Consider the following 20,389-nt stretch of genomic DNA (forward strand, 5'->3'; position numbering starts at 1 on the left):
TTAACCACTGAAATATGGATATTTCTCTTCAAAAATACAACATTTTGAGCAAAAAGCTTAAAAAATTGCGTTTTGTAAAGGAATTTATGTTAGAGATCAGACTCAAAATGACTATCAAACATAAAGGCATTTAAAATCAACCATTAAATCTTTTTAACTTCCGTTTTTGATAAATTCTGTGTGACTTTCATTATAACAACATCTAGTGGATAAAAGCGGTATTACACTTTCATTTTGAAATTCGTCCAGAAAGTCATATTTATTAGTTAAATATTAACTCATAATTGACGAGATAACTCGTCAATGGCGGTGAATGAGTTAAGCCCCAAGAATGCCGTCACCGTGTAAACGAAAGGCACATCCGAAAAAATATTTTTATGTTTTCACCCTTGAGCGTTATAGTGTAAACGGGGCCTTAGTGGATGTTTTCATCCCGAACAGCAAGAATGGGTAGTGAATTTGACCACGGTGCATTGTTGAGTTCTTTGAAATTTTTTAAGCATTTTCCCAAAATATGTTTTCATTTAAGAATTGTCACCAAAAATCTTTCCATTTGCTGAAGAGAAACACTCCAAATTAAGACTCAAAAGCACCCCATAGTGGATGAAAACGTCCCCAACAACACACAAGGGTTAAGAAGATATATGTGACACCTTTTATGAAGCAACTAACAAGGTTTGCAGTGGGATATTAGTATTTTCATTTTTTGTTGGTTTCGTTTAGTGTCTGGCTTTAAGGTTTGTGACGGCCTCTTTCAAAAACATCTGAAACTAGAAAAGAATTTCAATAAAACCACTGAACGGTATGACATGATGGCTTAACCAGAATGTGCAAACATCTGTGACATCACATGCAACCCAGCAGAAATGTTTGACCCCTTAACTGTGCTGTAAATTCCATTTGCCATACTTACTCACATGCATACTTAATTTTTTCTTTTGCTAATAGGTTCCTCCATCACTTTACACCCACAGAACACACACAACATTTAAAAAACAGACACAATACAAAACAGATGCTTACAAATAGTGCGGTGAGCAATGTGGCTTGTCGATTAAAGGCCTGACGCAAAGGTTGTGATTCATAATTTGAGATATAATGTGAATTAAAATGAGTTGCAGGTTGCTTTACAGCATCTGCTAATGTTGACAGTGTTATTTGATTACTTCAGATAGCATTATGAGACCTAAACCTGCTGTATGCATATAACACACAATTCCAGATGTGCCATTGAGAGTCTCAGTTTTGTAAGCTGTCAGGTTTACAAACCCTGGTTGGTTTAATGGACACCATGTGGTTTGAGTTAAGTCCAATGAGAGGGGGTGGAGGGGCTGTTCGGTTTTTGTCGTTTTGGAAAAGAGGGTTTGTTGGAGTGCTGTTAGTTTAGTGCAGTGTTAAGTCACCTAGCTGAAAACACGACGACGTGAATACATTGCATTCAGTTTGAGTTTAATTGTGAGTTGTTGTTTTAGATTTTAGTCTTTAGTAATAAATCAAGGTTAATAAATGCAACAGTTATTGGTGGAAAAAGCCATGACTGCAGACAGCAGCAACGGACTGAATAACAAGAATGACTGCAAGGATTACAGAAGAAATCGACTGATGGTCGGACTGGACCTTTTCTGCTTGTTTCTTGGTAAGTCATTTAGCATTCGCTGACATATTTTATTTCCCATTACCTGGCATTAAGTGTTTTTTGTTAAGCCTCTATTGTTCATGTGAGGGATACCTCAGATCGTCTGGTGTGCTGTAACTTCTGGCAGATGAATTAAAAATGTTACCACTTAAATCTTTTTTATTATTTTATATTTTTTATTACATTTATACATTTTTATTATTTTGTTTTTCATTTTGTCCTTTTTGAAATCATACCTGCCTAACCCATTTAATCCAAAAATTTTCCCAGACATGAACATTTCCAAAAAATGTGTCATTATAACCTTCTGAAGTAATCAATAATAATTTTTATGGAAAATTTGTGAAAAAAAAATAGTTTTATGGTCAGTGAAAGTTGTTACGGGTGGGATAATGTGATTCTGACATTTTAACACGTTAACTTTATCTAATGCATTTACTATAACAAATATTTAAAAAATGCTGAAAAACGATAATGTAAGTTAATGCCAATACAATTGTGAACTTTTTATTTAGTGCAATACTAACTGTGACTTTGTCATTGTGAAACTTTAATGCAACCTTCACTAATACGGCAACTGTATACATTGTAAAAATGTTAAGTTAGATCAACTTAAAAAATTACTTTAATTGGTAATGCCTATACAATTGAAGTTTTTCAACTTAAATTTCCACACTTTAAGTAAAAATTTTAACTTAACTCTTTCCCTGCCAGCGTTTTAAAAAAAAAGTTGCCAGCCAGTGCCAGCATTTTTCATGATTTTCTCAAAAGTTTAATGCCTTCCAGAAAATGTTCTTCTTTAAATATATAAACAAACAATATATAAGATGAAAGAACAGACCCTATGCTTTCAAACAAAAAAAAGTTTCATCCTACCTTCATTAGTTCTCTTGTAATCACCTCTCAAACATGGGTAGGTTTCTTCAAAAACACCCAATATGAGATAATTTCATTTTTGCAAAGGACTTTTGATAGAGATCAGATTCAGAGCGATCTTTAAAACATACACAGAGTTCTTTCTCTTTCACGTGAGGCGCTACTTCCGGGTTGTATAAGTTGCGGAAGTCCACCTGGTGGATAATAGCGGTATTGCGGAAAGACGGAAAATCTCGTCATTGGCGGGGAAGCGTTTTCTCTTAATTCACGAGATATCTCGTCAATGGCGGTGAAAGAGTTAAAAATGTTTAAATATTTAAGGTGTTACCAATTAAATATTTAAGGTGTTACCAATTAAAGTATACTTAAAAAAAGCTGGGTTATTTTCAACCCAGCTTGGTTAAAATCAACCCAGAAAATGTTTATATTTGACCCAACATTGGGTTAAAATAACCCAGGGTTTTGTGTTGAAACAACCCAGCATGGGTTATATGTCAACTCAGCAGGCTGGGCTCTTCCATTTTTTGTGACCCAATGCTGACTTTAAAATTTTGTCACTTGACGTTAAAAAAAATAAAGGATATTTTTTTCTTGAATTACGCTCTTATTTTCGTTTAAATAACTTCAGATTCTAATTTTTACAAAGTAATTTTTAAGTTGATCCAACTTTTACTTTTTACAGTGTAGTACTGTAAATGTTATGTACTGTCTTTCACACCTGTCACTATTTTTGCCATCAACATGTTTACTCATTCCATGACCACTCAACAAAACTAAATAATTGTGAACTCATATATTAATACTAGACACCTTCAAGAATCTTTGTTAAATTTTCACAAAAATTCACCAAAAATGTCTTACTCTAATGTTGTTACAAACCTGTATTAATTTATAGGAATATATTTTGAGGAATGTTTGTAACCAAAACGATAATGAGCCCCATTCACTTACATGGTAGAAAAAAGTAGAATAAATAGCTGTAATTTTGCAGCTGGTTTGCGAGTAACTTAATGTGGAAGGTAAAGACTTGAAAATGTTTCATGTTCATTTAACTTTGAACAAACTGTTACCAGTAAATAACATAAATGTAAAATCTACAGTAAGTTACTGGCAGCTAGTTGGCAGTAATACTATAATTTCTACAGAATTTTTTACAGTGTACATTTATAACCCTTTGTTTTTGGGCTTTGATGCAGCCATCATCTTCTCGTGGTTCAAACAGGAATTAAAGCACTCTGGTCCTGTGACATTTTGCACCATCCATAAGAAACTGCACATATTTAATTGAGACCCTTTATTATTTCCATGCAGGAAATGGACCGAAACAAAATTCAATAACATTTTTAAAGTTTTAGAAATGTAAACCTTTTTCACGGTCACTATCATGACTGGTTGGATTAAATTTTAATTTTAAACAAGAAAATGAGGATATAAGTAAGCAATAAGGTATGAGAGGCTGTGCTGTATAGTGAATAAGTAACGGCTGAAGGGCGTTGTTAGGCACGACGCGAAGCAACCCCTTCAGCCGTTACTTATTCACGATACAGCACTTGCCTCGAGTACCTTATTGCTTTAATAAAACGGTTACCACACAATATTAAAGTAAAAAAAAAAATTAGTACAACTTTCATGAAGTTAAATCAATAAAAGCATTTTTTTCCGCTAGAAAAAATAGTCCCTGACTGCGAACAACAACATGAAAACTCAAATAAAAACAACAAACTGTTCTCAGACTTTAGCCATTTCTCAATACCAAGTACGCCAAGTTCGGACTTGTGTCCTTCCTAGTTCGGACTTGCAAGTTCAGACTCGGAAGAACGAACTTCTGACGCGAAATGCATTCTGGGAAACTTCGCTGTCATAAGTCCACACAAGTCTCCTCTGATGCATCCTCGATAAAATGGGCGGATCAAGAACACATCCGGGGATTTTATGTGAACTTGGGCTTGATGCGAACTTTGAATTGGAACAGTACTTGGGCCGCGACTGATGACGTTTCACAAGTCCACAAGAACGCAAGTACAGACAAGAACGCATATTGAGAAACGGCTCCTGTCTCATTATATGTTTATGTGTTGCTAAGGGTGTTGCTAAGGGCGCAGTGATATTAAATAGAACCGTTGGGTGAAGCAGTCATAGCAGTGTTTTATCGTGAATAAAGCACACCTATTGACCAATCAGAATCAAGGATTGGAACTAACCGTTTTATAATAAGATATAATTTCCCAACAAACGTACTGTACACACTTTCGAATGATTGTTGTAAACCGGCTGGATAATGAAGGATATAACGTGCAGGATATGAATTTTAATATTAATATCAAGTTATCAGAAAGCACAGAAACTATACAAGCTCCCTGTCCTGTCCATACTCTCATTTTTCACTTATGCTATATTATTCCACATTTCTTACATACCTCACTACTCTTGGTTTGACATCTGCTTCCTTTCTCCATTCAGCACTCCATTTAGATGTTTATGGTGCTCATGAAATGTAAGAATCAAGTTCCTCTTACACTCACTAGATCTTAAAGCTTTTACAAGTTTTTAAAATTAAAGTACTTTTGCCCAAACAAAACTTCTGCACTATTGTCATGTCATTTTATGCCATTGTTGCTTGGGTTTGGGGCTAGAACGACTTTTTGTTACATAAAATGACCTAAACCCAACTCTTACCCTAACGTCCGGCGACAATTGTTTAAAAATCCGGAAAAAAATTCACCCAAACCAAAGTGAAAATTGGAGAAACAATTGAATAACTGACACGGAAAAGAAAGTCTGTCGCACGGACACGGAAAAATGCGGTGATTCGTGACACGAATAACTGAGAAAAATATTCCTTGACTATACCATGGACCTTTGTGAGATCAGGTTGTTTAAGATAATACAGAGATAACACGTTTTGCTACCTAAAACAATTCGTTTTGCCTCTCAGATTATACATGGTTTTTTTTTTGTAGAAATTACAGTAGTACGGTCAGCTGTTTGCCAGTAATATACTGTAGATGTACATTGATGTAATTTACTGGCAACAGTTTGTTCAAAGTTAAATGAACATTAAACATGAACAAGTCTTTATTTTTACAGAATAAAACACTAAAATAACAGCCTCATGCAAAGCATTCTGGGAAACAAAATTTTTAAGAAAAAAAAAACGAAAAAAAGGTTGATGAAGATTTCTTGTTTCCAGAATGCTTTGCATGAGGCTGTTATTTTATAGTTTTATTCTGTAAAAGATAAAGATTTGTGAATGTTTAATGTTCATTTAACTTTAAACACATTTTTACCAGTAAATAACATGCACTGTAAAAAAATTCTGTAGAAATTACAGTATTACTGGCAACTAGCTGCCAGTAACTTACTGTAGATTTTACATTTATGTTATTTACTGGCAACAGTTTGTTCAAAGTTAAATAAACATGAAACATTTTCAGTCTTTACCTTCTACAGTAAGTTACTGGCAACCAGCTGCATAATTACAGCAAATTTTTTACAGTGTAAGTTTAAATCTACAGTAAGTTACTGGAAAATAGCTGCATAACTACAGCAACATTTTTACAGTGTATATTTGAACTATAACATGAAACCACTGAAATGATAAGTACTGCTGGCTAATTGTTGCTTTCTCTTTAGGAAATTAGCATATAAACTATTAAACCATATTCACCACTTTCAGAAATAAAGTGAAGTGTAATAATTCCATCCATCTTATTTCATCCAGAGGACTCGCCCTTCAAGTCTTTATAACATTCTGGTATTTGAATGGCTCTGAGGGTATATCATATTTTAATAACAAACCCCCATATTGCACCCCTTAACTGATGATTTCTCTTTTTTGTTGTGCCTGTAGCAGCCCTGCCGTTTCTGATTATAGAGTCTGGAGCTGTGAAACCCTACAGACGTGGTTTCTATTGTTCAGATGAGTCCATCAAATATCCTGCCAAACATAGAGACACCATCAGCGATGGCGTTCTGTCAGCGGCCGGCATGCTTATCGTCATTCTCTCTGTAAGTCCGTTTTATTGCGTTTATACTTTTGGGAGATCTTTAAGGAAAAATATATACAGTGCGGGCCCAAAAAGTATTTGGACACTTATGTCACATTTAAAAAATAGAGTTGTATTGGTATGTTTTAAGTAACATGAACCAACATTGAACCATATAGATTCTCAGCACTTATTAATTCTTGGTAATGGCAGTTAAAGACTTTGTAAAGTCATTTCAGAGAATTGTTTCTAAACACATTATAAATGTTAGAAATGCATTGCACATTACAAAGACTGTGAACTATGTAGTACTGAATTGTGGAGTTTCAGTTCAGGATTATTTTGGCTGTGTTGAAAGGGTGGCTCAATGCCCCGCCCCTAACATAATTGCTTGCATCCATGCAGTTTGTAGCGCTATTTGAAAATTGAAAGAGACATCAGCTTTCCCGCAAGTGGGTGTGGTTTCAGTGAAGACACACCCCTGGCGTTTGAGAGCAGAGAATCCTGCCTATTTTTCCAAGATTTTTATTTTATTTTTAACTTGTGTTGTAGGCCTGTCAAAAGATGAATCGCATACAAAATAAAAGTTTGTTTTTGCATGATATATATGTATGCACTGTGTGTAATTATTTTACACACGCATGCATATACACTCACCTAAAGGATTATTAGGAACACCATACTAATACTGTGTTTGACCCCCTTTCGCCTTCAAAACTGCCTTAATTCTACATGGCATTGATTCAACAAGGTGCTGAAAGCATTCTTTAGAAATGTTGGCCCATATTGATAGGATAGCATCTTGCTGTTGATGGAGATTTGTGGGATGCACATCCAGGACACGAAGCTCCCGTTCCACCACATCACAAAGATGCTCTATTGGGTTGAGATCTGGTGACTGTGGGGGCCATTTTAGTACAGTGAACTCATTGTCATGTTCAAGAAACCAATTTTAAATTATTTGAGCTTTGTGACATGGTGCATTATCCTGCTGGAAGTAGCCATCAGAAGATGGGTACATGGTGGTCATAAAGGGATGGACATGGTCAGAAACAATGCTCAGGTAGGCCATGGCATTTAAACAATGCCCAATTGGCACTAAGGGGCCTAAAGTGTGCCAAGAAAACATCCCCCACACCATTACACCACCACCACCAGCCTGCACAGTGGAAACAAGGCATGATGGATCCATGTTCTCATTCTGTTTACACCAAATTATGACTCTACCATCTAAATGTCTCAACAGAAATCGAGACTTATCAGACCAGGCAACATTTTTCCAGTCTTCAACGGTTCAATTTTGGTGAGCTCGTGCAAATTGTAGCCTCTTTTTCTTATTTGTAGTGGAGATGGGTGGTACCCGGTGGGGTCTTCTGCTGTTGTAGCCCATCCGCCTCAAGGTTGTGCGTGTTGTGGCTTCACAAATGCTTTGTTGCATACCTCGGTTGTAACAAGTGTTTATTTCAGTCAAAGTTGCTCTTCTATCAGCTTGAATCAGTCGGCCCATTCTCCTCTGACCTCTCAACATGTATAGATGATAATTACACACAATACACACACAAATATATTATGCACAAACAAACTTGTTTTGTATGCGATTAATCACGATTAATCTTTTGACAGCCCTACTTATTTTATTTACATGAACATGAACTAAGATTAGTAAATGCTGTAGAAGTATTGTTCATTGTTAGTTTATGTTAGCTAATGCATTAAATCATTGTTAACAAATACAATCTTATTGTAAAATGTATGAATGACATTAGATGCTAACATATCAAACCAAGAGGACTTCAAAGCACAAGCTTTCTATCCAAACATTTTACCAAAAAATATTTTAGACAAATGATAATTTTCGAGTTACATTGTTCATTACTGATCTTGATTAAACTTGTCTTTGATTAACGGTATGAGATTTGATTAGACAATTCTGACCTTTGACATTTCCAGATCACAATAGGTGAGAGCTACCGAATTCGCTACCTTCATAAAAGCTCCAACACGTTTGTCGGAAACCCATACATCTCTGCTCTCTACAAGCAAGTTGGTGTGTTCATGTTCGGCTGTGCGGTCAGTCAGTCTTTCACCGATATTGCCAAAGTCTCTGTGGGCCGCTTACGACCTCACTTCCTGGATGTGTGCCAGCCGGATTTGACGTCAGTCAATTGTTCCCTTGGTTACATCACAGAGTACAGGTGCACGGGAGATGATGGGAAAATTCAGGAAGCCAGGTACAGTATGACCTACTGTATATTCTTAAAGGTCACCTAACACAAACTGTTTCTGCTAATTTCATGTTAATCTTAAGTACATATAGGGTAGTATTACAACCTTTGTATCTCAGAAGAGTCTTTAGTTTCATCAGATTTACTTGTAACGCTACATTTTGTGTCAGCCCTAGGTTGGTGTGTGCGCTATTCCAAGAGAAGTGCCCAAATAAGGACTTCCTTTATACTTTGAGCACTTGTTATGTAACAAAATAAGTAGGCAAATAAACTTTCTGATACTTTTAAGCAGAGTCCTGCAACGGGTCGGTTTACCCGCGGATACCTGCATAAAAGTGTCTAAAACGGGTCGATTGTGACATTGCTAAAATTCACGGGCGGGGATGCGGGCGGATAATTAACTCCGTGTGGGCGGGTAGTAGCGTGAATGAAAATATGTGCAATATTTGTATGTCTAAATTACATTACACACGCAACATATGACATTTGACCCATCACGTCACCACCACTGCGACAGTGCACAACCTTTGTTGATTCTTCCCGTAGCCTAGTTGGAGCGAGCGTTGCAGGAGTTGCATAAAGTTTTGACGTTGATAACCGGAACCTGGGAACATCTTCTCTTAGAAATCTTGTAGGAGCACAGCAGGGGTTGTGTAAGTAGGTTGTATTTTTTCTTGTCCTTTTTTTAATTAATAGGTCTATTATAGTTATCAGGTTCCATAGCCTATTTAGGTGCGGATGGTAGGCTACTTGAATGGCGCAAAACATCATTAGCCCATTCATGACGCTTTTGTTATGTTGGGAGAGGTGTATGAGATAAAAAAAATAAAACACTTTAATTGGAATGATTTTAGCGTGTGTGATTTATGCGTGTGCGGGTCGGGTAACGGGCCAAATATTATAGGGGTCTGGGTGGGTGCGGATTTAATTTTGATATCATCACGGGTGACGGATCGGATCTGGTGCTGAACTTTGCGGGTATGGGCGGGAACCAGTCTCCAAAAATGGACCCGTGCAGGACTTGTAAGAAGTGTGCATTTGGCACAGAAATTTGTTTGAAACTTTGCCCATGTTATGCATAAGAATCCAACTCTTTAATGTGTTAATAAGCCAGAATGCATGAAATACCACTAGACTCCCTTCTTTTAAGCAACGGGGCGCGGGGTTCGTACAGTGGCGCTACACTGTAAAAAGTTATTTAAAGTTAAAAAAGTAAAAAAGTTAAATTTGTAATGCCTAAAAATGTAAAAATAAATGTTTCGCAAATTTTCTCACTTTAAGTGAAATGTAAGTTTTTTTAGGTGTTATCCATTTAAGTAATACTTTTTACCTTTTTTCACCTCAAAAAGTGAGAGAATTTAAGATAAAAAATATCACATTTTACCAACCAAAGTAATTTTTTTAATAAAAATTACACTGTGGGAAAAAAACATACAAAAATGATATATATTTTATGTGCTTGAGTTTCACATGTGCAAAAACATGCTATTTAATATAAAACAAGGGTTTTAAATGTAAATTTTCATATGTTTTGCATAAAATGTATGTGAAATTAGTAAAACCGACAAACAAGTTTATAATGTGTTAAAAACCATTTGTTGGTTACAATGTTGATTTATTAAACTTTCTATGCAACCAAAAATAGTAGTCTGCCGGTTTACCTTTATTTTAATTTTACATGGAGCAAAAATTAAGTAAAGTTTAGTCATTGCATGCGCACGTGAAACTACCACGTTTAGTTTTGCGTGCTCATGTGAAACTTTCGCGTTCACGTGAAACTATCGCATGCGCACGTGAAACTTTCCCTTTCAAGTGCGCACGCGCAAGTGAAAATTGAAACTAAACTTTAGATTTTTTTTACTCCAAAGTCACCTAAGGGGCTCGGTATGTTTGCCTAAGATGTGCACATATTTCTTTAAAATGTATCATTTACATGAGTTTCGTTAGAAAACTCCAAAACCATGTTTCCCATGTTTTTGACTTCTGCAAGGGATGAGCCTTAAAGTCACACTAAAATATTTATAATACCTACAGCAAATACAATGCAAACTGTGTACAAATAATGCTAGAAATTATTAGAAGAGAAAATTTCAGAAGAATTTCTATTAATTTTAATTTCTATATTTAAAGTCATTATTACCCCTCAAAGTGACACAAGTGTCATAACCGAGTAACTATAGACATGTTGTAACAACCAGAAGCTCATCACATGTTTGTCTTTTCAAAGTAAAATTAATTTGAGTCCATTAAAAAATATTTTATTTTTATGAAAAATACAAAAATTACAGTTTAAATGTGCAGTGTGTACATTTTGGGGGCATCTAGTGGTAAGGTTGTGTATTGCAACCAATGGCTCAGTTCACTGATCACGCCTTGCTTTTGAAACGCATAGAGAAGCTACGGTAGCCGCCACCGGACAAACATGTCATTGTCGAAGACAACTTAGTAAAAAAAGTTTGTCCGTTAAGGGCTTCTGTAGAAACATGGCGGCACAAAATGGCGCCTTCCATGTAAGTGTATGTAGATAAAAACGTCTCATTCTAAGGTAATAAAACATAACGGTTATAGTTACGTATATTATAGTTTTGTATATTATTTAGCATTTCTGTTGAGATTCTTTTAAAAATTACACACTGCACATTTAAAGTCAAAGTGAAAAATGTTATAACCATCACACACAGAACATATATGAATGCAGCCATTAGATGTTCATTAAAGATATGTCATAAATGTTTCACCATCAATAAAACCGAAATCTGAACTGAAATGCAAAAATGAACACACAACATGTGTTTCTTTGTTGTATGTGTTTTATTTTAAAATATTTTCTCCTATATATTGACTGTTGACAGAGAATAAATCATGATTATAATAAAACATAATTTCCTTTATGATTATAAATAGGAAATCCTTCTTTTCTGGCCACGCCTCATTCTCCATGTACACGATGCTGTATTTAGCTGTAAGTATTTGTGCATTACATATGGCTCATTACTTACAAACTTACTGTGTCTTTATAATAGTGCTTGTCTGTGATTGTTTAATGAGTTTTGTCTTTGATCATGTAGTTGTACCTGCACTCCCGGTTGTCCTGGCGAGGTGCTCGTGTTCTCAGACCGCTCCTTCAGTTCACCCTGATCATGATGGCGTTTTACACCGGGCTGTCGCGCGTCTCCGATCATAAACATCACCCCAGTGACATACTCGCAGGCTTTGTTCAGGGAGCTCTCGTGTCGTACTGCACTGTAAGAACAAGTCTCTTATACTTAAATAAGTGCAATGACAACACTCTGTACATATATTATTAAATATATGCTTTTTGTGATTTATTGGCATTAGAGATAACACTTTATTTTGATGGTAAAACACCTATTAAAGTGGACTAAATATAATTGTATAAATGTATAAATTCATCTTATTAAGAACATAGTAAAATATTGAAAAACAGTGGTGTTTTCCTTAAACAAAACATAAAATTTTATTATATACGATAAATTAAAGTAAAATGTATGGGTTTTTTTTTTTTAAATGAATGGTGTTAATTATCACATATTACCACGGGCCTGTTGAATGCTTTATTCTGATTGGTTGAAAGATTTTCTATGGGTGTTGATTATTTTTCTGTAAACCGCACACCAATGTCAAATGTCTTAAAAATAGGCACCATAGCAATGTTTGTGGTAACCATAGTACACTGAAAAAAGGTAAGTGGTTGCAATCAATTTAAATCAATAGATTTAAACAAAAAAATTAGAAATATAAAATAAAAAACTTTTGTTTAAATGTAGCTTAAATAAATTCATTGCAACCATTTACCTTAAAAAATGTAGTAAATTGAATGAAGCTTTTTTCAGTGTATAAGAGAAATAATTAACTCTGGTCTTTTAAATTATTTGAAAATAATGCACACCCACAGTGTAACAGGTGTGCATTATTTTTGAATAATTCAACAGCCCGTCGTCAATTATTCCTTACTTTTATGATGTAAATATGTAATATTCAATGCGATTATACATTATATACAACTATACCACGGGGCTGTTGAATGCTTTATGTTGATTGGTTGAAATATTTTCTATGGGTGTTGATTATTTTTCTGTAAACCACACACCTAAATTGTCAAATGTCAGGTAAGTGGTTGCAATAAATTTATTTAAGCTAGATTTAAACAAAAAAAAATTGAAAAATAAAATAAAAAAACTTTTGTTTAAATGTAGCTTAAATAAATTCATTGCAACCTTAAAAACATCAAGTAAATTGAATGAAGCTTTTTTCAGTGTATAAGAGAAATAATTAACTCGGGTCTTTTAAATTATTTGAAAATAATGCACACCCACAGTGTAATAACAGGTGTACATTATTTTTGAATAATTCAATGGCCCGTCGTCAATTATTCCTTACTTTTATGATGTAAATATGTAATATTCAATGGGATTATACATTATATACAACTATACCACGGGGCTGTTGAATGCTTTATTTTGATTGGTTGAAAGATTTTCTATGGGTGTTGATTATTTTTCTGTAAACTGCACACCTAACTTGTCAAATGTCTTAAATATAGGCACCAGATTTTTGTGGTAACCGTGGTATAAGCGGAATAATTATTCACTTCGGTCCTTTGAATTATTTAATGCTCAAAATAAATCATAATTTTCTTACAATTCATATAATTTAATGGTAAAATATTGTTAAAATTGTGATTTCAGTAAGTTAGAAATACAAGCCCCCTTAAAATTTACGGTAAAAGGGACATTCCCATAATTCCCTGCATGACATTTGCTGATATTTAATTTAAATAATTGTTTCATCTTATGTTTTTTACCAGTTACATACATTAGGTTGTATTATGTTACATTTTTGTGTTATAACATATTGTCATGTCATTTGTCACATGGTGTTTTGTATTTGTGTGAACAATCTCTACATTTGAAGAGTTTCGTTGCAAAACGAGATAAATCCATTTTTTAACATTTTTGTCAAAACATGTTTATTATTATGTTATCATGTTATTATTTTGTGTTATGGTGCTACTTAGCTGTATTTTTTAAGTTATGAAGGTTTAAATCAAAACAAACCAACTGCAGTTGCATTGAAATTAATTGGAATGCACAACCAAAAAACGAGATTTCTGAACAATTAAAAAAACGGTGGTTATCTCGTTTTGCAACGAAACTCTTCATTTACTTTTGCCGATGATCTATGGAGAGGTCACTTGTGATAAACTTTGATTCTGCATTTGGCCGTCCATTTTACCACCGTTGTTATGGTGGTAAGATCATTATTAATTGAATGCTTGGTTAAAAAAGTTTACAAAACTTAGCCATGAAAAATACATTTAAGGATTACAGACTTTGCTGTAATGAAAAGAATTTGCTACCAAATTTTTTACACTTAATAACTTCAAAGTTGTTTGCATCTTTCCTGTATTTTATATCAAGCATGACGATTGCCAATAGTGTAAAAATTGCTTTTATCATCCGATACCGATTTTTGGCCGATATATCGGTGCATGTCTATTGTCCAAAACCAATTATTGGCCGATATATATCGGTGCATCTCTAATATCAACATTTGTCCTTAAAAGGTTTTTGGGCATTTAAACCACAGTAAGAAATGTGTAAATGTGTTGGCTGTAATGAATAAGTTGTCACAGCAAACGGTCAAAGCAAGTGGCCTTAACCTGTTTGTGCATGACACATTATTTATGAATTACGTTTGTAAATATTTATTAAGGGGGTCACATTTACCAATTACCACGTTTCTTGTAATTTCCAGGTGTTTTACGTGTCGAACCTCTTCAGGTCAAAAGTCAGGAGCTCTTCTCTACCAGATGCCATCAGAAAGATAGACTGTCTGTTATCTGTGGACATTAGGGAGCGGACCAACCATCTCACTATAGCATAACACCTACTGTGACTGGATTCAGTCAGCTGATTGGCTGATGCTGAATACAGTAGATGTATGTACAAGATGTATGAGGAAACTTGACACCACTATATAATCAACATATTTAGTGCCATCTATAACTTTTTGCTATACATTTGTTACGCAGCAAACAAAACTTTTTATTTTCAACTGCAGGAAATAACATGACAGACATGATATATCTCATATCATGAATCATTATATACTTGTAAACTTTACTTTTTTAAACAAATTCCTGTGCCACTGGAAGGATGATTAGTTAAACTTATTAAACAAAGGACAGTTACTTTTATAGCAATGTGAATACAGAGCTACATATTCAGAAGACTTCTGTATTGAATGGTTAAAACTGTGCAACTGTCCATTACTCTGTTTTTGTGTACAGTGTGTTGTTTTGTGTATAGAAAAGCAAGATTGTCAGATGTGTGATGATAAACAGCTGGCGATTCAATTGACGGGCAGATTTTACAGAGCTTCCTTCTGCTGGATAGAAGGTAAAAAAAACAATCGCTTGGGACTCTTTGTATTTCGGAAGTTTTGTGTACATACAACTTTTAAATGCAGAAACGAACAACTTGTATCTACGTTTGTGTTTTGCTTTGTACATATAGTGGCACTGCTATACCAAAACCATTCTCATGAAGTGTGTATAAATAACATGCAGTCTGTAAAGTCGTGCAATACATAACGGCAAATTCCAATTTTGGGTGCATGTAATACGCCAGTCCATCCTGTTCACTTAATACAGTGCATCTTTTTGTGTCGTTTTATGTATTTTTTTTTTTTTTTTATTAAAGGGGACAGAGAATGAACAACCATTTTTACATTTGTCTTTGTTGAATAATGGTAGTCTACCCGCATTCACCAACATACAAAAAGTGTTAGAGATGCTAAACATCTCAGTCTTTAGAAATTCCTCTTTTAGAAATGTCAGCCAGAAAACAGCCCAATCTGAAAAACTGATGCTTATGACATCACAGGCATCTAACTGCCCATCCACTTTAAAATAATTGGCTACATTTTTTGAGTGGCAGCAAAGTCAACCAATCAGTAATGAGATTGCAAGTTAAGCCAGTAGGGGGAGCCAAATAGGTGCAAAACCACTTGTTTAAAATTCCCCACCCTAATAGAGCTATCTGAGAGAGGTTTTTAGGAAGCTTCTAAGGCAGACCCAAACAAAAAAAATTTGTCTACATGTCACATCACAGAACAAGGATAAATACCCCGTTCAATCATTCTATGTCACCTTTAAGCTATTGTGGCTTGGGTGTTAGATCCCCATGTTTTTGTCAATTTTTTTAAACCATGGTCGCTTTGAGTTTGGATTAAAATTGGGTTTGGTCATTTTATGTAACAAAAAGATATTCTAACCCCACAATGGTAAAATAAAAACAAGAAAAAAGTGAAACCAATACATAAAACATCATGAAGAGTTGTGGCGTATTAAGTGAACAGGAAGGACTTGCCTATGCACAAGAAATTGGAAATTGGCGTATGCATTGCACGATTACTAGTGACCACTAATGTGACTCAAGATTAAAAAAAGTAAATGTTTTTACCGAAAGAACAAAGCTGTTGTGAAACAAAGCCACCTGGGGAAAAAATGTGAATAAATTTTCAATAAAATAAAACTTAATTTGAGTCGATTAGTATGAATTGCTTTGACAACACTGCAACATGCCTTAAATATATAGTTCAGTTTCTGGTTATTTTATGAAAAGTGGATCTGTTGTAATGTTCATATAATTTGTAATATAATTTATACAGGTTCAGTATATAAGAATTTGGAAATGAAATGCTCTGTGGTTTAGGAGAGAGTAGGACAGTGTTCGGGGGACAAAATATGTGTTCGGGGGTTTCATGTGTATGGCTCATCATGTCAAAATATGTGTTTGTTGCGTCATGTGAACCTATGTGCATCATGCGTCATGTCAAAATATGTGCTTGCTTTACACACCTCGAAAGGGTTTATGATAAAAGTGACACTCACGTTTACTAAATACACTAACTTAACACTAAACACTAATTACCAGGGTTCCCACACCATAGTTAACATCAAATTCAAGGACCTTTCAAGGACTTTCCAGGTCCAATACCCTCAAATTCAAGGACTAAATGTGGAGACACATTTCAAGTGAGAGCAAGGTTACATGGTGTTTCCCTTTAAGATTCATTGTTAAAGTTCCCTTTCGAGGGACTTGCGCTGTGTCACTGCGGTGACACTTTGAGTAAGTGCATCTGAATGTGTTTATCAAATTCAACCAAATGGTGAGGCTTAACAACTAAGACAGGGTGTCGCGGGAGTCAGGAAGTATATCGCTATCTGAAATATTGCCAAAGACGGTGTTACAGAGACGCAGGAAGTATGGCAAGGGAGACACAGGCTGCGTCCGAAACCGCATACTGTACAGTAGGTACTGAATAAGATGAAGTACCTACTTACTTGCCGTTAAAACAGTAGGTACTGTATAGTATGAATCCTGGTAGTATGAATGGGATTGGGACGTACTTCATCCGCCATGTTGCTACATCATGTGACCAAAGTCGTCATCACGCCATGTCATTCCAGCGCAAAAACAGCCGCATGCCTCTTCATCTTTGTTGGATAACTCCTCACCCGGGGCATCATGGGATAGTGAAGTGTCCATCGTATGCACACTGCAAAATCTAACTGGAAGTAGTAGGTCATCCGGGTACTTTTCGCATACTGTTTTTCGAATACTATGTTTTCGGACATACTACTCGCCTCGCCCACTGCTTTTTGCGTACTATATAGTATGAAGTAGGCGGTTTCGGACGCAGCAACAGCGTCTCGTTCCCTTCTCAGAAAACAAAAGTTATATATGTAACCTGAGACGTTTTCATGTGTCAAACACAACTTTGCAAAAAAGCATTTTGGTATGAATCAACATTCGCATACAGAAGACATAAGCATTTGAAGCGAACAGTTTAGCACATGTGCATAAAGTCTAGAATTTTTATATTATCCTACGCTACACAGTGAATATTTTTTTTTCTAGAAAACATAAAATAGGCACTTTTAATGACCTGTATCTATGTATGTATATTTTCATAATATTCCCAGGGCCTTGAATTGTTTTCCCCAGATTCACAAACTTTCAAGGACCCGTGGGAACCCTGAATTACACATGAGATTAAAGCAAGTATCTGGTAAACGTGAGCGTCTCTTTTATCATATACCCCTCAGAAGCGTCTGCAGCTAGCATGTATTTTGACATGACGCGCGGAACACATGCCTACATAAAATGCATGCTTTGACATCGTTCACCCTCGAAAAAGAAGTCACTGGCCGCAACAGGAGTGGGGTAAGATGTGTCAGTACACACCCAGAAACATATTGGTATATTTACCTGTTTTCTATCATTCTACCACATAGAGGTCAATATGTAAATCCAAAGTGGTCCCGTTTAACAAAATGGAGTATAGATACCTGCACACTCGCTCTTTTGCCTCTTCAAATCCAAACAAGAATTCTCAAAGGAAGTTGGTTGCTCTAGAACAGGGTTCCTCAAATCTTACCCTGGAGGTCCAGAGCACTGCAGAGTTTAGCTCCAACCCTAATCACCTGTGATTTTCTAGTGATCATGAAGACCTTGATTAGCTTGTGCAGGTGTGTTTGATCAAGGTTGGAACTAAACTCTGCAGGCTCTGGACCTCCAGGGTAAGATTTGGAGAAGGGGGCTCTAGAAAATGCAATCGAAAGTGGCTTTCCCCGTTAATGTTTTACCTGGAACCATACACGCAGGAATGTCTTTAATGTGGCCAAACTCACATCTCACTTTCTCCAACATTAACACATTCCCAGACTCATGAGCCTAAAATACAAATAAACTCCATCACGTTTTTACAGCTTTACGTTTGTTTGGGTTTAATGGTTTACTGAAGATGAAAGAGTAAATGAAATATGATTAGGTCTTGGTGAAAAGGACTACATAAAAACTAACACAAAGCAAATGTCTGAATATGTTTTTAATGCATTCATTACAAGTACAACACTAAAGTTTATTAAAATATTTGTATAGTCTTTTAAACTGTAAGATAAGTGTGTATGTGGATGTAGCTTTACTGTTACCCATTTACTTTTAACTTCACCGTATTAAAATTACAAAGAAATATATCTGCTAAGGATGAAAACCATGAGAGATGGGAATGATTTTGAAGACCTCCACCCAGTCTCTTAAGACGTCTTGCAGCTTCATTCAAACACTAGGTCCATTTTCTTTACATTTTTTTGTCACTAAAGAATTCACTCAAATTACCTCCATATGTTCATGAGCGACTCTCTTGGGGAGCCGACGGAAAGTGAAATACTGCTGACTGAACATAAACGCTCGATTCAATGAACGTGACCTCTCTGAAATTCTGTACATGGCAAACCACCAACTATTTCCATTTCAAGCGCTGTAGATATTCACTATTATCACATTGTTTTTATAATCGAGATGAATAGGTGTGATTTAACATTGTTAAACAATCTAGGTTTTTGTTATGCAAAATCTTGAACAATCCCTGCGTCTTGTAAATATAGAGCAAGAGAACACGGTAAAAAAATGCAGTTGAAGAAAAGTTGAAGTAGCATAAAAATACAGTGGGGGAAATAAGTATTAAACGCATTAACATTAATTTCAGGACATATATTTTCAATGAGGTTATTCACATGAAATTTTCACCAGAAATCAGAATTAACTCAAAAAAATCAACAAATAAAAAAAATTCACAACATTAAAGTCCGTAAATAAAGTTATGTGCAATTAAAATAACACAGGAAAAAAGAACAAAGATAGTCATGAAGTCAAGGAACCAGGTGAAATCCATAAGTATTTAGAAAGTAATTATATTTCCTATCTGTGCATTTATTTTTTTAAATTGTTACCGCCAAAAAATGGATTTATTGCATTTTGGAACCAAACTCTTCATATCATTATTTGTTACCAAGTTGTCACAAGAAACATCTCATGATGGGTAAAAGCAAAGAGCACTCCCAAAACCTTTGCAAACTTGTCGTTGGGAAACATATTGATGGAATCGGATACAGGTGTATTTCAAAATTTCTGAATCTTCCTGTAAGCACCATTGGGGCCTTTATCCGCAAGTGGAAGCAACATCAACCGGCCAAGCCCAAGAGCTCCTCGCAAGATTCCTGACCAGGAAGAAGGAGAATAGTCAGAAGAGTAGGCCAAGAGCCAAGGACCACTCGGAAAGAGCTGTGCCGGTTTGTTGTAGAAATATCCATATTGAAAACTTTCTAAACGAAAATAACTAGCTTCTGGTAACGCCGCCATCTTAGTCGTGTCCGCATTCATAAGAGAGTATTAGCGTAGTGTACACACTTTTCTTGTGACGTATGACAAATGCGGAAGATGGAGAGACATTCATCTGAATGCGGACACGACTAAGACGCTGTTTGCTTTGGATTACTTTTGTGAAGGATGGATGCCGATTTTTTGGACGTGAAGGAGCGGACCCATAACTTTACATTTTGTAAACGGAAACATCTAGGACAATTTCTGAAAACATGTTCGTCAGAAAAATGAATGATGGACATCGGTAATTGTTTCAAAGCAGCTTTACAATAATAGGAGCAGTGAAAAGCACTGAAAATCTACAGATAGCACAACATAATACACGATAGCATAAGCAGCTAAATTTGCTGCAGCTATGAATCAACATTTTAAGCGAGCGTATTACTAATCTAACGTATAGAAGAGGGTGATAAG

General features: G+C 35.4%; 1 protein-coding gene across 1 annotated transcript; it reads left to right on the forward strand.

Annotated features, from left to right (window-relative positions):
* Positions 1–1,426: 1,426 nt before the first annotated feature.
* On the forward strand, positions 1,427–14,758 carry LOC141362411 (phospholipid phosphatase 3-like). Its single transcript, XM_073864435.1, has 6 exons — positions 1,427–1,636; positions 6,363–6,520; positions 8,449–8,729; positions 11,628–11,685; positions 11,792–11,968; positions 14,502–14,758. The coding sequence occupies exons 1-6, from the start codon at positions 1,507–1,509 to the stop codon at positions 14,628–14,630; spliced, it is 933 nt and encodes a 310-aa protein (XP_073720536.1). The 5' UTR covers positions 1,427–1,506; the 3' UTR covers positions 14,631–14,758.
* The last annotated feature ends 5,631 nt before the right edge of the window (positions 14,759–20,389 follow it).

This window comes from Misgurnus anguillicaudatus, unplaced genomic scaffold, assembly GCF_027580225.2.
Source record: "Misgurnus anguillicaudatus unplaced genomic scaffold, ASM2758022v2 HiC_scaffold_26, whole genome shotgun sequence".
Lineage (NCBI taxonomy): Eukaryota > Metazoa > Chordata > Actinopteri > Cypriniformes > Cobitidae > Misgurnus > Misgurnus anguillicaudatus.

Excerpts from the sequence above, each read along its gene's own strand:
- LOC141362411 (XM_073864435.1), top strand. The coding sequence starts at position 1,507 with ATGCAACAGTTATTGGTGGAAAAAGCCATGACTGCAGACAGCAGCAAC. Across the intron at positions 11,686-11,791 it reads ACACGATGCTGTATTTAGCT|TTGTACCTGCACTCCCGGTT; the intron begins GTAAGTATTTGT and ends TTGATCATGTAG. Across the intron at positions 11,969-14,501 it reads CTCTCGTGTCGTACTGCACT|GTGTTTTACGTGTCGAACCT; the intron begins GTAAGAACAAGT and ends TGTAATTTCCAG.